This window comes from Lathyrus oleraceus, chromosome 6, assembly GCF_024323335.1.
Source record: "Lathyrus oleraceus cultivar Zhongwan6 chromosome 6, CAAS_Psat_ZW6_1.0, whole genome shotgun sequence".
NCBI lineage: Eukaryota > Viridiplantae > Streptophyta > Magnoliopsida > Fabales > Fabaceae > Lathyrus > Lathyrus oleraceus.
Window position 1 is genome coordinate 44362260 of NC_066584.1, and position 17629 is coordinate 44379888.

Below are 17629 nucleotides of genomic sequence, written 5' to 3' on the forward strand. Positions count from 1 at the left end.
AAAGCCTTTTATTATTAATAAATAATTCGATACAAGTACCAAAAGTATTGGCCTCTAGGGCTTACACCAACAGGAAATTCTATTTTGCTTACCGGAAAAACAATGAGTGCATGTTTTTAAAGAATTATCTTTCATCTAAAGAAAATTCTTTTTGCAAGAATTTTGAGTCATTTCTCACTCAAGTGACCAAGTAGTGTATGCCATAAATCACTAGATGCGTCTTCAACTGCATTCACTTCCTCATTGCATAACTTTACATGTACCCTATAAAGAGTTGTTGGACTTTACTCCTTTGCTACCACTAGTGACTCTTTGGTGATGCTACAAATGCCACCACTATCAAAGTAAGTGTGATAACCTTCAATATCCAAGGCTTTGACCAAAATCAGGTTGAGGCAAATATTAGGAACATGTCTCACATTCTTCAATTTAAGCTTGCGTCTAACACCAGTTTCAACCCAAACATCTCCCATACCAACAAGTTCACAAACTCCTTCATTTCCCATTTTTACTGTTCCAAAATTACCAATATTATAAGATAAGAAGAAATCACACCTAGGAGTAACATGGTACGAGACACCTGAGTTAATAATCCAAGTTGAATCTTGACCTGCAAGGTTTATGGAATTATCATCATAAACGATATAGACATCACTGTCACATGCAAATGCCGCCGTGTCTTTATCATTTTTCTTCTCATTATCTTCATCTTTTTACCTTGAATATTCTCTTTTGAGAAACCTGAAATTCATTTTTATGTGTCACATCTTGCCCTAAATTGTAGCATACAATTTCTTTTATAGTTCTTGACTTGCCGTAACTCTCAGATTTGTCACACTTATGGAAACTTTTGGTTTTGCTTCACCCCATTTACTCGGTAACTAGAGCTTCAGACTGATTATAAGTAACAACTAAACCATGTTCCTTTCTTCTAGATTATTCATTAAGCATGCTATCTTTGACCATTGATATTACCAATTTTCCATTCAAAGCTGAATTAGTAAGTGTCACAACAAGAACTTTTCAATTATCAGACAAGGAACTAAGCAATAATAAAGTTCTTGTTGTGACACTTACTAATTCAGCTTTGAATGGAAAATTGGTAATATCAATGGTCAAAGATAGCATGCTTAATGAATAATCTAGAAGAAAGGAACGTGGTTTAGTTGTTACTTATATAAATAATGAGTATATAAAAGTCTTCTTAGTAAGAGAATGCTATCTTCACCGATAAACAATAAAGGTGATAAATACACTCTAAACAACTTCTCCATAAAATATGGATATACCAAAATAACTCTAAGAGAGGTAAAATTATTTAACAAGAATATAAATATAATTAACCAGGTGATATGAACAACATAGTGAATTTATATCTCAAACTGATAAGGTTTGCTACATCCATCTATAACTCGTGCCTTTGCCTTTTCCTCTATTCAAAAGTTCTCTGCAACCCTTGTTAAGTCGCTTGTTGTGATGTTTTAGGAATTAAATAATCCCTTTTAAATATATTCCAATTTGGATTTGACTCAAAAAAACCAATACACATACAAAAACTTTTTTTTATAAATAATGCTGGGACCCACTTTAAGAGTGAATCCATATGTTGTTGATGGTGATGAAACTCCACGATAAAAGTCCAACTTTATATATTGTTGTGTTGATGGAGTGATGGTGAAAATGATGAAATTGTTGTTGTTGATGAGAGATAATTGTACTAAAAGTAATTAGTTACTTATGTAATATATAAATTTCTTTTGAAAATATATCCAAACACAAAATTTGGTTCACTTGTAAGGTGTTTGCAATTGAAGTAGATGTCCTTGGTTCAAATCCCTTTTATTTTTTTCTTCAAAATTAGTTTTTAAAATTGATTTAAAAAATAATCTTTAAAAACTAAAAATTAAGACTCATTCAAATAAGCTCTAAATAAATTAAAATAGATTTTAGAAATTCTATTTTTTTTAATGGAAATTGGAAAGAGAAAAAAAAATATTTTTTATTAATAACAAATTTATAATATTATATGCAACTTTTAAATCGTTTTTAAAAGTAATATATATTCTTCAAAATCGTTTTAAAATTTATTTACTCAATAATTTTTAAAAACTAAAAGTTAAAACCAATCTCTAAGCCTATCTTAGTTTTTGATTTAATAAAATTCTTAAATAAAAAACATTTAAAAATAAAAAATTTGTAAAATTAAACTATCAAACAATTTTTTATTTTTAAATTTAAAAATTGAATGATAATTTATAAAACCAATTTACACTAATTCAAAAATATTAAAATATAAGAGAAAATATACAACGACTTTATTCAAATCATATCACTATATTAAATCAAGTAGATTTAGATCCGATAGAAAAAAAAAAAAATCAAGGGTTTAATAGAAATGTACCATTAGAGAGTAAAGAAATTTTATATGATCATTTAATAAGAAATTATCAATCTGCCTAATCACCTAAATCATTTTAAATATTTTTTATATTAAAAAAATATATTTAAATTATTTTTGTGAATAAAAAGTTGTACAGTATATGTCTCTTTCTGCATTGAAGTCTCGGCAATCTGTTTTTTAAAGTGCAACGTGGATAAACAAAAGCCCAAATTTCAAACAACCCAACCTCTATTCTTTCTAACTCAAATAAACCAACAATTATAAGTAAATCGAAAATACCGAAACTAGAACAAAAACAACAACACGCTGCTCCGATCTACTACGTTTTCCGGTATGTCATATCCTCTGCAATTTCTTCTTCTATCGCCTTATGTTCATCTTATTATTCTAAATCATTATCCCCTTATCTCAATTTACATTCAAGCTCAAATCCATGTTTGTTTGTTTTTTTGGTTTTGGTTTTTCGTTTTATTTGATTTTTCGTATGAACACACTCAGGGTTGCAATTCACGTGCATTTCAATATGAACCGTAGTTGATTTCTTCCTGGATTTAGATTTGCAGATTCACAGTGCTCTCATCGCTTTTCATTCTTTCTAGGGTTTCAATAATTTTCCCCAAATTTATCTTAGATTGCAAATTTAATGCATATATTGTTGTGTTCAAATCTTGATAGTTGTAAAATTATTTTGTTGTTGTTGGTTTGTTTAAATCTGATTGGATTGGGGTTCGGGTTGTATGTGGGTTGATTTGGCAGAAGTATTAACTATATATTAGTTACATGTATATATTTGCACGTCCAACCTGTCATCACTGTTGCAGCCGCGATTGCAATGCAATTGGCTACGATTAACTACCTAGGTTGGAGGTTACTGTTTTATGAGAATTTTATGTTTAATGTGGCATGGTATGAATCGGGATGTTGTTAAGTATTTTAATTGTATGTTTTTGAATTTGCAATTGGGGGTGAACTCTTATAACTGACTAATTGTTAGTTTGAAAGCTTGTTTTTTTTTTTTGGACTTGTGTGACCTGATTTTATTTATTAGTCCCAAAGTTATTAGCTGATTTCATTAGCATTTTTTTATTTGACTATCTTTAGCTTGGACTATATGGTTTGCATATTAACCCAAAATGCTTTTTATTGTCAGGTAGGATAACCATGAGAGGCATTCTTTCTTTAAAGAGGGCAGTGTTGGCTCAACAACGTAGTGAGAAGTTGGGTATTGGTTATAGATTATTTAGCACTCAGGGTGCTTCAACTGCAAATACACCACAGCCTCCACCACCTCCTCCACCTCCAGAGAAAACCCATTTCGGTGGACTGAAGGATGAGGACAGGATTTTTACCAACTTGTATGGGCTGCATGATCCTTTCCTGAAAGGTGCCATGAAAAGAGGTGATTGGCATCGCACTAAAGATTTAGTGACTAAGGGTACTGATTGGATTGTTAATGAAATGAAGAAGTCTGGTCTCCGTGGACGTGGTGGTGCTGGTTTTCCTTCTGGCCTCAAATGGTCGTTTATGCCAAAAGTATCTGATGGCCGCCCTTCTTACCTTGTTGTTAATGCAGATGAAAGTGAACCCGGTACTTGCAAAGATAGGGAAATTATGCGTCATGACCCACATAAATTGCTAGAAGGTTGCTTAATTGCTGGAGTGGGAATGAGGGCTAGTGCTGCTTACATCTACATCAGGGGTGAATATGTAAACGAACGTTTAAATCTTGAAAAGGCTAGGAAAGAGGCTTATGCAGCTGGTTTATTGGGGAAGAATGCTTGTGGTTCAGGCTATGATTTCGAAGTTCATATACACTATGGTGCTGGAGCTTATATTTGTGGCGAGGAAACTGCCCTCTTGGAGAGCCTTGAAGGGAAGCAAGGTAAACCGAGATTGAAGCCTCCTTTCCCAGCCAATGCAGGGTTGTATGGTTGTCCCACAACTGTCACAAATGTTGAAACCGTAGCTGTCTCTCCAACCATTTTAAGGCGCGGGCCAGAATGGTTTGCCAGTTTTGGTAGGAAGAACAACGCTGGAACAAAATTGTTTTGTGTGTCAGGACATGTGAACAAGCCTTGCACGTTTGAGGAAGAAATGAGTATACCCCTGAAGGAGTTGATTGAGAGGCACTGTGGAGGTGTTAGAGGAGGGTGGGACAATTTACTTGCTGTGATTCCAGGAGGATCATCTGTTCCACTGATTCCAAAAAATGTATGTGATGATGTTCTGATGGATTATGACGCATTGAAGGCTGCCCAGACAGGTTTGGGGACTGCAGCTGTGATTGTGATGGATAAGTCTACTGATGTTGTGGATGCCATTGCAAGGCTGTCGTACTTCTACAAGCATGAAAGCTGTGGGCAATGCACACCATGCAGGGAGGGAACAGGATGGCTTTGGACGATCATGGAAAGAATGAAAGTTGGGAATGCTAAGCTAGAAGAAATTGACATGCTTCAGGAGGTGACTAAGCAAATTGAAGGGCACACAATCTGTGCCTTGGGTGATGCTGCCGCATGGCCAGTGCAGGGACTTATCAGGCATTTCAGGCCTGAGCTTGAGAGAAGGATTAAAGAGAATGCACAGAGGGAGTTGCTGCAGGCCACCGGTTAGGTATTTATCCTCATTTTTGCTTTTAATCTCATTTTCAGAAGTTGTTGATAAAATAAAGGCACATGTATATAAATGAAGTATTATATTTAGCTTAAATTGAAGGATTCAACACATATTTTAGGTGTTTAGATAGGTATGAGATATGCCTTTGGAAAACTTAAATGTGAGAACTTGTTACTATGGTAGTATGTTATTCCTATGAAGTGATAGATGTTGAATATTTATCTTAGAATTTGGGTTAGTCTAACAATCATACAGAACTGGTTGATAAGGTGAAATATGCTTCCCACTTATAAACACGTTTTTAAGCCATATCACATCCAATGCGGGACTTTCAACACCATCCCTCACGTCTTGGATTGGAGATCTGTAGCATGATCTATGTGACCTGATTTCTATCTTCTGCTGCGCTATTGTTTAGTTTATGTCATGTGTCAAAACTTAAAAGCTGTTAACCAGAAATATTAGCCTAGTAGCTTGAAAAAGGCTAGGTTCCTATTAGCCTAGTCTTTCTCTCTTAATATATTGGCATTTTTATTATTGGGTCAGATTGATTAATCTAAATGTTGTGATTTTTTTAATACCAACTATGCTGAAAATTGCATCTTTCCTAGGGAAGATCTGCTTGTTCGATGCATTTATACTGTATTATTCGATGTGTAGGGGTGTGACTGTACTGGTGGATAGCAAAAATCAAAATAAGGCAGTGCCAATCATTTTGGAAAGATAGGTGGTTCAGGTTACTCTATTTACTCTTGTGCTGTAGCAATTATGGCTGGACCATACCAGAGAAACCATCTGAGCCTGTTTAAACTGTGCTCCACCTAAACTTGTCATTTGATACATTTTCATGTAATTTGTTAATAATATCTGTATACTGTCATTAATTTTGAGAAACCATCATGTTTATGTTTGTTATTTATCAATGAATGATGAGGGATAATATCCACTGGACTGCAAGTGGATTTGATTTGAGATTAAACTGTTCATCTGGATTTATTTTTTATTTGTCATTGTCCAACAACCAATTTCAACTTGCTTCTATGAAGTCTGTTCACATATGCATAGTGTTAGGACATTCCTAAGAGCAATTTGTATCTATAGAAAGGTGTTCCTGCCAAGAATGTGATGATTGATATTGCAAACCCAATAGTTTGAAGAGCATAACTAAGAGTCCAACTCACATTATCTTGTATATATACACACACTCACTTAATCTATTTTTAGGTTATCATCTATCACAAAATAATAATACGTATTTGTCCTCATGTTATCTAAGAAACTTTCCAAAATGTCATCCTTCATAAGTGTTTCAAGTCAAGTACATTTAACTACAAAGCTCTTGTATTATAAGCTTCTAAGAAAATATCCTTCATGTTATCGATAATTTCAAATTGTCCTTCTTTCAACTACAAAGTCTCATACATGACAACCAAGTTTCTTTTCTATTTTGTTCTATTTTGGTCCCTTAAATTATTTTAGAATTTTACTATGATCTTTTAAGGTTTTTTCTTCTATTTTAGTCTCTTGAGTTATAAATGCTGGATATTTTGATCCTATATTTTTTCTTTTGTTATTTTGATCTCTTGAATTACAAATGTTACTTTAGTCTCTTAAGTTATGAATATTAGACATTTTGGTTCTTTAAATTACAAAATAGACATTGATCTAGAGGTTCAAATTGTTTAACACTTGCAATGAGATGAAAATGTTCTAGAGACCAGAATGTTTAAACATTGGGATGGTAAGGAAATAAAATGAAATTAAAACCTCATGCAATTTTACATCATGGACGATCACTTCCTTCCCATGTGAGCCTAGTGAGCCGCTATCAAATTTTGATCGTTGTTCTCAAAACTACATTCAAATTAAAAGTTTTTCACATTGTTTTGTCCTCGTTCGTTTTATTTGAAAACTCTCGAGCAGAATGTCATCAAATTAGTAGTATAAGTGTATTTTTTTGGTTTAGTTTTTGGAAGACTAAGGTGTGAAATTAATTTTGGAATAAATTTGAGGTATTTGGTTTTCGTAAAGTAGAATTGATTTTGTTTTTAGAATTAATTTTGTTTTTAGAATTGATAATATTTTAACCTAGAATTTGTAGCTTGAGTTTAAACGTGATTCTTACATTAAAATTTACTATTCAATTTAATTTTGTTGAGTTATTCAAACATAAATTATTTTATATTCAACTCACTTCTAACCAGATTCAAGCGATCGTAACTTTGGATGGAATTCTGAGTATCTCTTATGTTGGGGGAGCCTCCATCTTTGATATGTCTAATGGAATGCCTTCCGGTCCGATTACCTGACAGATTGCTCAAACAATTCTTCTTCTTGTTCGAGTGGAAGTATGTGATTCTCCGTTTCGAGTCTTTATGGGTGAAGTCTTGCTATTTTCGCAGTTGGTAGGTAAAGGAAGATTAACATGTACTTTGAAGTTAGAAGAAATTTAGACTGAGAAGCATGGTCACAAACGTCCTTGGTTTAGTACTGTAAAAGGGCAGGCCTCCGTTCAAGTGGGGTTGAATCTGGTGTTGTTAGCTCTTCCTGGCCCGAGAATAGATAAGGAATTTCGGTATTTAATTTCTTACGAAGATTATAATTATTTCTCGAGTCTTTCCGAGGTTCAACAAAGAGAATTTGGCTAATTGACTTTCCATACTCGTTGAGCGTCAACTCTTTTGGTGTTTAGACCTGCAGGTCGTGGAAAAGTTTTCTTGTCCGACCGCTTTCGATAGGAAGGGAGAAACTCAAGAAACAAGTCAATGATCTTACACGAGTGAGACCAGTATTTGAAGGAGATCCGAGGTACTTCCAACAAATTCTTGACCATATAGGCCGTTGTGGAATCTTTCAAATATTCTGGTACGCTGGTGGAAAAGGTACAATGACTTGCCCAAGAAACAACCAAAAAGAATGAGGTTTTGGCTTCTGCTCAGGCATCTTCGTCCAAGGCAGAGGCCGCTCTATGAGAGGCAAACCAGTTCTCTTATCCTTCTCGGAAAGTATAGAAGAACTTGACAAGTCTTTAGAAGAATCTTAGGAAATCCAAGAGAAGGTTAATGACGGTCTTCGTGTGACGCGCCAAGAGAACCTTGATCCTTATAAGGAGCTAGCTAAGTCGTTACAAGAGGGTTTCTTGGGTGCTTTTGAGAGTGCCTTGAAGCAAGTGAAGTTCTTTTATTCCGACGTCCATGTCTCTCGAGATTGAGTTCGCCTCAATCAAGCTATCGAGGACAGAAAAATGATCTCTTTGATGAACTAACTATCTCCTTTATATTTTTGACGCGAAGACTCCTTGATCGGATATGGGTTCCTTATCGCGACCTCTTTAAACTTCGTGCTAGCATATTCCTTCAAGATCATTTCTCGTGAAGTGTTCAAGGGAGTATACTCGTCAAACCTTGGGAGGGGTCTGCGTTCACTTTCTTTTTTGGACCGCCTGAAGTCTTTCTTAGATGGTTGAATACATCCTGCATTCCCTAACACCCGACTACCCCCGTAAACCAATTCCTCGTAGTTGATGTATGACTAGTTCTTCATAGTTGATGCATGACCGCACTCTACTCAACAAATCCTTCAGATTGTGGGCTTCTTTACGCCCTACTTTTTCCCCAAAACGCACAATCCAGTCTAAGGCATTTCTCAAAGATCCAACATTTTAGGCTTTCATCTTAGCTTCTAACATCAACCGCCACCTTGGTAAAACATTCAATATAGTTGTGTAGGGTTTCCTTCTTACCCTGCGTGATTCCGCTAAACCCAACCATGGTGGTCAACTTCCTCTTTATGGTAGTGAAATGGACAGTGAACGCCTCACATAAGTCAATAGTCCATGCTTCTGTCCGAAAGGGACTGACACCAAACTGTAGTTGATTCAATTAGGGTTAGTGCAAAGAGCTTGCAATTCATGACTCCATCGACATGATGATAGCCCATTTGGTCGTCTACATGCTTGACATGCTCATATGGATCTATAGTCCCGTTGTATCTTGGGAGCTTTGAAGGCTTCTTTAATGACTTCAGAATTATGCTATCCAAGATGTAAGCGGGCATGAGGTTCTTCTTTCGCGTCTCGACGAGAGAATCCTTTTTATACATTTTCCTACTTCTAGGGTGGCAAACTTCGAGATGAGTATGGCTACCTCTCATTCCTTCAGGATTAGGGGAATGAGTACGATGTCTGTGTCGTCGGCATCGTGGGACTTCTGAACCTCTCTTGGATCCTCTATTGGTTCAGGAATGACAGTTTTGTGCGAAGCTGCCTCTTGTACAATGGTGTTCGTCTGATTGGTGTTGTGTAAATTTTCTTCAATCTGAGTTAGCTTCTATGCCAAAGCCTGAGCGTTATGCTCCTAAACCATTTGGTAGACGATGTTCAACAATTTGTTGGTTCCCTACACTCTCAGTTTAACATGTAAGAGTTGAAAGACGAAGACTCTTTCTCGTCAGAATATTGTAGGCAGTAGCAGAGGTATGAATGAAGGTTCACCTAGATGAAACTGCAGTGAGGATCCAGGGAATGTATGAGGCTGAAACACTCTTTGATTTGCCATAGGTTGGAACAATTGTTAGGACTTGGTCATCCATCTTTAAGGAGGAAGTAGAGGATTCCTGATAGCTATAGCGACTTACCGTTGGATGGTAGAGCGAGTAATTTTGGAAGATGCCATCGTCTATGGCTCTGATGGGGAAGAGCTTGAATCTGAATTTGAAAGAATTGATTAGGAAATGGTGATCCACGCTTTTATAAAAGGAAATTTGGATTTCTATCATAGGAGATTCGATAAAATCAAGAGAAGTTAGATCATGGAGAATCGTAGGAGTCAAAAGCCGTTTCCCTTAAACAACGCCAGTGTTTCGTAGTGGAACTAGAGATGATAGGAAAATATGGATCCATAATTTACTACAGTGTTCGCGAGTTCTAATATTGTGGAGAGGGAGATGACCTGCAAGGTTAAGACTCGAACACTCAAATTAGCAAGAGAATTAAGAGTGAAGTTTGAATGAAAATGATTTGAATATGAGTAAAGTGGTGCACTTTCCTCTTTAAACCGGGAAGATGAATGGTAACTGCATGCATGCGGAATGATCGAGAGATGCGATTAGCCGTTGGATTGATCAAGGCTGTTAGCATGACATTTTCGTAAGGGATTGTCCACAACACGAAGAAAAAAGAATATACATTATTCACATTCAATAACTTATTACTTAGTAATTGAATCTTCGTCTTTTGGGGACAAAAAGAATTCCATTTTTAATAAATGTGAAAATATGAAAACAATTTATATTCAATTTATATTTAAAAACTAATGGAGTACAACTAAGCCTATTTTGTTTAACAATGAAAAACATATTTTAACCTCGAGAAACGATCATTGGTTACCACATTTTCTTCTCATTGAGAGAAAAAAGACAAAGCAAGACGTATTGAAAACAAAAAAACCAAAATTGAGGAAGGAATTGGACCCATGTGGCACTCTCTCTAGAACGAGCATCCATAGACTTTTTGGACACTCTCACCAATCACTCCAATTCCTTTCTTTATATAACTTAATCACCAAGAAATTTTAAAAACTTCATTGTCACCTTTCAATGTGTTATAGTTGTAGTGGTTGTGAACAAATATTAAAATAATAATCCCTTACCTTCACCCTCCCCTCCTTTCAAAAACCTTACTCACATTAATTTCTCTTCCTCTTTATACCAAAAAAAGCATATATTATAAACTATACTATATAAAAAAAATGGTTGATCCACGAAGATACCATTACCAACCCACAATTTCTTTTCCAGTTTCTGATAATATATCATCACAACAAAAACCTCACACCAACAACAACAACAACAACATTTGTCAAACAAAAAACATCAACAATGATCCACATGAATCTGGTATGTGTTCTCCTCCTTTATGGACAACAAAGAGTAAAAGCAACAACTACAGAAGTCTTTCTCCTGAGTCAAAGACAGAAGCCATTGAAAGAGGTCAAAGAGAGTTAATGGAAATGGTCAAGAACATGCCAGAGTCAAGCTATGAACTCACTCTAAAAGATCTTGTAGAGGAACAACATCACCATCATCATCATCATCATCATGTTGAAGAAAACAACAACAACAATATCAATAGGGTGGTAAAGCAGAAGAGTTTGAATAACAAAAAGGCCATGAAAAGAGAAGGGATGATGGATAAGAGAAGTATTAGTACCGGCCATGGGAATATTGATAGTGGAGGATTTTATCTGAAAATGGTTTTTCCAATTTCTTTAGGATCATCAAAGAAACAATATAATTACAAGAAGAATAAAGAGTCATTGGTTAATGATAATAAGAATAATTCAAAGGTTTCTCCTAGAACATCATCAGTTTCTGATCATGGATCTGTTAATAATAAAGATTGGTGGAAGAAGAAGAAGAGTGGTTCAGAATGTGGAGGTGAAAGTGATCATAGTGCTAGCACCAAAAGATCCAGTAGTATCAGTACCAGCAGCAGTTGCAGCAGCCGGAGTAATACTAGCAGGTATGTTCCTTAATAATATAATTATAAATGTTTTTTCTTTAATTATTGAAATACAATATATACAATCTTAGGGTTTCTCAGGATTTGTCTGAGAGTTTGTCTGATGGTGAAGGCTTAGACCTGATAATTTTTGTGTCTGGCCAGTCCATAGGTCCCTGACGAGTCCATATTGGTCTCCGAGATTAGTCGGTTTTAAAGTCGGATAATTATTTTTGTGGTTAAAAAAGTATGCACGAGTTTTGTGGTGGGTTATTGCTTTAAGATGGTAGGTCAAAGTTGATAAGTGAATGTGAACAAAGTGAAAGCCTTAAAAGGAAAGACAAATTGATAAAGTAGTATATAGTGGCGTTTCTTTTTAGAACTTTATGTAAATCAAGTCAAGTTAATTTTCAAAGCGTGCAGTGCAGTTCATGTTAATCGATAAAGCAAAAGGAACTACAGTTTTGTTTTTTACTATTAGACACCAAATTGTGATTGTGATTATTGATTAATGAAGTTTTGGCATTGAATGCAGGCATGAAATAAGTGCTAGTAGTTGTTGGCCTTTCACACGAAGGTCTGAAACCCTATCACAGAAGTAAGTTTGTTTGAAAAACATGAAAAATCAGTGTGAAGAATAATGGTGGAACAAAAGCTATATACACTTGAGCTTCTGAGAATCACAGTAATGGTTGCATACTGCTTAATCAAACACATGCTAAGTGTTCTGTATGATATTTTGGGCTGCATAATATTTGCAAAATATTGTATGAAATATTATGTATTTGTATCATTGTTATTTGAAATTTAGAGACATGGGAGCATGTAAAACCAAGTATGCAAATACTGGATTTGAACTACACTATGAAATATGTATTATTATATTTTGTTGACTCTTCAAATATTACTAGTTATTGTCTCATCAGAAGAATTGACTCTATTTAATAGAGGGATCAGAATTTTAAAAAAATAAAAACAATTGACTAATAAATTATTTTAAAACGGAGGAATTTAAATTATATTTTAAGAAAATGGAAAATCAAAAGTACCCTTTGACTATGATAATTTATCTTATTAAGCCATGTTCATCTTGGCCACCATAAACAATCCCTAAAACAAATTGAGTCTACTAATGTTTCAATTTTAAATATCCAATGGTTCTCAAATAGGAGATTTGTGGGGTGAATCGAAGACTGCAAAGGCATGCTTGAGTAGTTTGTAAGACATCCTCTTTTTTTTATATAATTAAAAATTTAGACGAGTTGAATACCAACTATTTAATAAAATTAAAGTAGAGAGAACAATTGTGTTGAATGGAATTCAATATTTAAGTCAGTTTAGTTTTGAGTTTTATTTATATTTAATTATGAATTTAATTTGTATTTCATTTCAATTTTGAGATTACAAAGTTAGTTACATCTCTCTCTATATATAATTTTTCATCATCATCTTCATTTTTGTTCATTGTTGAACTCCAACAATTGGTATCCAAAATTCCAGTTCGATTCACATGGAAACATGAGTGTAGTGAGGTGTGTGATTGATTTAGTTTCTGAAATTCGCATTGAATTGGATTTCAAAATAAGAATCACAAATCTTGATTCTCATGGTTTGGGAAACACGAGTGTTGATGAGAACCGAGTGATTTGCACAAGAACGAAGATGAACGGCGGAAACAGTAACTTGAACACAAAGCTTCTAGTATTCGACAGAAAGAACTGGAATCGGTGGTCGATTCAGATGCATGTGTTGTTTGGAGCTCAAGATGTTCTTGATCCCGTCAATGATAGATACACGTCGATTGCAGAAAATGAAACAGAAGTGCAAAGAATTGTGCAACGAGAAACGAGGAAAAAAGATCAGAATACGTTATTCTATATCCATCAGTGTATGGATACGAAGGTGTTTGAGAAAATTGTTGATTCGATGATGGCGAAGACAACGTGAGATACACTGGTACACTGCTATGGTGGTGACACATCAGCGAAGAATATCAAGCTTCAATCCCTACATGAACAATATGAGAATCTTAACATGAAGAACAATGAGAAGGTACCTGATTACACCTCTAGAGTGATTGTGGTCACTAATGAGATGAAGTCTTTTGGAGAAACGCTCTCTGAACAAGTAATCATTGAAAAGATACTGAGATCACTTACTCCTCAATTTGATTACATAGTTGTAGCCATATAACACTCTAAAGATACCAACATCGTGATAATTGAAGAGCTTCAAAGTAGTTTAGAGGCATAAGAGTTGCGTTTGACTTGAAGAAACTTTGAACAAGAGTTAGAACAGGCTCTGAAAACTCATACGCTAAAAGATTATTCTAGCAAGAAGAACCAGAAGCAAACATGGTTAGAGAACATGAAGAAGTATGGTGGTGATGTTCAAAAGTCAGAACTCTATAATTCTTATAAGAAACATTAGAATGTTCAAAAGGGAAAGAAGAAGTTTGGCAAGAGAAAGGTTAAATGCTACAATTGTAACAAGTTTGGTCATTTTGCTGTAGATTGTTGGTCAAATAAGGTTAGCAAGGGTGAATAAGCCAACATAGCCAGAGAAGATTCTGATGATGAACCTGTGCTATTTATGGAATCTCAGAATGTAGGTGGATTAATGGTATATTGGTGGTATATGGACACTGGCTGCTACAAGTAATGGCTGGTTGATTTTGACTATAGTAAAAGGACTAAGATCAGATGTGCTAATGATGAGTATCTGAATGCTAAAGGAATGGGAAATGTCAGAGTTAAGTTGAACAATGACAAAACTGTATTGATCAAGGATGTATGGTATGTTCATGACATGAATAGCAATCTGATGAGTGTATGTTAGCTGATTGAAAAAGGATTTTAAGCAACCCTGAAAGACAATCTCTTGAAGTTGTCTGATTGTAAACAGAAGCTGATTATGCAGTATGAACCAGGAAGAAACAAAACACTCACGATGAATTTTTCAACAACAAACACTTAATTCCTTAATGCAAGAGGTACTGAATGGGAAAGTGAGTTGTGGCACAAGAGATTAAGGCATCCGAACTACAAAAGCTTAGGGCATATGAGTTCAAAGAGCCTAGTTCACGGAATTCCTAAGATTGTGGCACCAGAGAAATCATGTGATATATGCATGGGAGGCAAGCGACCAATATTGCCATTATCATCATAAATGCTTACAAAAGAAACTCATACTTTTGGTATGGTGAATTTTGATGTATGTGGTCCATTTGAGGTACCTTCACATGGAAGGAACAAGTATTTTGTGTCATTTGTGGATGAGTTCACAAGAATGACATGGGTAGCACTCACTAAGTTCAAACATGAGGTGTTTGTTGAGTTTTAGAAGTTCAGAGTGAAGGCTAAAAATCAAAGTGGACAATGGTTGAAGATCCTCAAAAATGATGGTGGAGGTGAGTTCAACTCAACATAGTTTAAGAATTTATGTGAGGAACATAGTATTGAGGATGAGATGACTGCTCCATACACCCCACAACATAATAGTCTTGCTGAAAGGAGAAATAAAAATCTGCTTGACATGACAAGGAGCATGCTGAAGAAGAAGAATTTACCTAACCAATTGTGGGGAGAAGAAATTGCCACTTCAGTATATGTGCTCAACATATGTCCAACAAAGAAGTTAAAAGAAGTAGTTCCTATTGAGAAGTGGAATGGAAAAAGGAAAAGAGTCATCCATTTCAAGGTGTTTGGTTCAGTATGTTACAAACATATACCATATGCTACTAGAAGGAAATTGGATGACAGTAGAAAAGTCATGTTACTTATAGGTTACCATAATACATGTGCGTATAAGATTTATTATCCAATCTCCAACAAAGTTGAAGTCAGTATAGATTTCCTAGTGAATGAATTAGAAACATGGGATTGGATAAAGTCTCAATCCAACTTTAGTGCAATGTCAACACTAGAGTCTGATTCTGCCTCTGAAGGAGATTCTGTCTCTGTAGGAGATTCTTCCTTTGAAGGTGGTTCTAACTCTAAAGGAGAGTCTGAATATGAAGATGACTCTAACTCCAAAGGTGAGTCTAGCTCTAAAGGTGACTCTGACTATGATGGTGGATTTGACTCTGAAGGTGATTTGACCTCTGAAGGTGGTCTAGCCTCTAAAGGTGGAACTTCTGAAGATGGAGCTTCTGATGGTGGTCCAACCTCTGAAGAAGGAACTTCTAAAGGCAGAACTTCTGAAGGCGGTCATGCTTCTGAAGGTTTCCACATGCCACAAAGAGTTAGACAGATACAAAGGAGATTTATAAACTTTGAGTTGCTGCAAGATACTGAGATTGACTTTGAAGAGGGAGTCATACAGAGTGATATGATGGTGTACTTTGAACCTGTCATCATCAATGAGGCTCGTGGGCGAATGCCATGAAGGAAGAGCTTGAGGCCATTGAAAAAAACAAGAGATGGGAATTGATTGTTCTACCTCAGAACAAGAAATTCATTAGTGTGAGATGGGTTTTCAAGATAAATCCGAAGCCAGATGATTCAGTTGCTAAGCATAAAACAAGGTTAGTAGCTAGAGGATTTCTAGAAAAGTCTGGTTTAGACTACTTTGAAGTGTTTGCACCTATAGCCAGACAGGAAACCATAAGGTTGGTTATTGCTATAACTACAAATAGGAATTGGCCTTTGATACACTTAGATGTAAAGTCATCTTTTCTAAATGGTCTATTGCAAGAAGTCTATGTGTTACAACCTCCTGGATTTGTGAAAGAGAACAAAGAAGAAATGATGTACAAAATGCATAAAGCTTTGTATGGGCTGAAACAAGCTCCAATGGCTTAGAATTTTAATAATTGATTAACTTTTCAAGCATCTGGGATTTAAGAAATGTGAAATGGAATATGGTGCGTATGTGCATCATATTTATAATGGCAATGTGATTTTGGCGTGTCTTTATGTAGATGACATACTTCTGACATGATGTTGTACTTCTGAGATAAACAAGTTCAAGAAAGCGATGATGAATGTATTTGATATGAATGACCTTGGGAGTGTGGTATATTTTCTAGGGGTGGAGATTTTTTATTATGAGAAGGGAGTTATTATGCACCAATTGAATTATGAACTTAAGTTGCTAAGGAGATTTGAGAAGATGAATTATAAGTCAATAGTCACACTTGCTGAGACAAATCATAATTTAAACTTTGATGATGATGGTGAGGATGTAGATACTACAACCTTCAAACACTTGGTTGGTTGTTTGGGATATTCATGTAACACCGAGTCTGACATATGTTATGTAGTTGGAATGGTGAGTAGGCTTCTGAGTAATCCAAAGTAGTCACATTACCAAGATGTAGTCGGGATTCTGAGATATGTAAAAGGAACTCAGAGGCATGAAATTTTGTTTCCATATAGAGTTTCAGATGTTGCTGAGTTGATATGTTACTCAAACTCTGACTGATGTGGTGACAGGGTGGACAAAAGAATCACTACAAGGTACATGTTTATGTATCTAGGAGCCTCCATTTATTGGTGTTCCAAGAAGCAACCAGTGGTTGCATTGGCAACCTATGAATCTGAATACATAATTGGTGCTTTGTTAGCTTGTCAGGCTGTTTGGCTGATGAATTTGTTGTAGGAACTGAAGTTCAAGGTGAGCTAACTAGAGATTGATGATTGACAACAAATCTGTCACAAGTCTTGTTAAGAACCTAGTGTTGAATGGAAGAAGCAAGCACATTGATACCAAGTACCACTTTCTACGGAATCACGTTCATAATGGAGTACTTAAGGTTGTTCATATCATCACTCAGAAGCAACTTACATATATGTTGAACAAGGAAATCAAAATTGAACACTTCATCAATTTGAGGGATGGAATTGGTGTTGTTGATTTTTAAACTTGAATATGAATTAAAGGATGATGTTGAATGTAATTCAACGTTCAAGTTAGTTTAGTTTTGAGTTTCAGTTTCATTTGAATGTGAATTTAGTTTGTATTTTATTTGAGTTGAATTTGGTGAATCTATATAAACTCAAATGAATTAAATTTGTAACAAAATTAACAGATTTGAACTTTTTCAATTTTGAGATTAGAAAGTTAGTCACACAATTCTCTCTCTCTCTCTCTCTCTCTCTCTCTCTCTCTCT

The 17629-nt window shown here is 35.3% G+C and overlaps 2 protein-coding genes across 2 annotated transcripts; both read left to right on the top strand.

Annotated features, from left to right (window-relative positions):
• Positions 1–2563: 2563 nt before the first annotated feature.
• LOC127091055 (NADH dehydrogenase [ubiquinone] flavoprotein 1, mitochondrial) lies at positions 2564–6020 on the top strand. Its single transcript, XM_051029575.1, has 3 exons — positions 2564–2732; positions 3552–5014; positions 5678–6020. The coding sequence occupies exon 2, from the start codon at positions 3563–3565 to the stop codon at positions 5012–5014; it is 1452 nt and encodes a 483-aa protein (XP_050885532.1). The 5' UTR covers positions 2564–2732; positions 3552–3562; the 3' UTR covers positions 5678–6020.
• Positions 6021–10534: 4514 nt separating this feature from the next.
• LOC127091056 (uncharacterized) lies at positions 10535–12403 on the top strand. Its single transcript, XM_051029576.1, has 2 exons — positions 10535–11537; positions 12052–12403. The coding sequence occupies exons 1-2, from the start codon at positions 10765–10767 to the stop codon at positions 12116–12118; spliced, it is 840 nt and encodes a 279-aa protein (XP_050885533.1). The 5' UTR covers positions 10535–10764; the 3' UTR covers positions 12119–12403.
• The last annotated feature ends 5226 nt before the right edge of the window (positions 12404–17629 follow it).

Bases quoted from the DNA above. Each gene is read 5' to 3' on its own strand.
- LOC127091055 (XM_051029575.1), top strand. From the start codon at position 3,563: ATGAGAGGCATTCTTTCTTTAAAGAGGGCAGTGTTGGCTCAACAACGT.
- LOC127091056 (XM_051029576.1), top strand. From the start codon at position 10,765: ATGGTTGATCCACGAAGATACCATTACCAACCCACAATTTCTTTTCCA. The intron at 11,538-12,051 runs GTATGTTCCTTA...CATTGAATGCAG, and splicing joins AGCCGGAGTAATACTAGCAG to GCATGAAATAAGTGCTAGTA.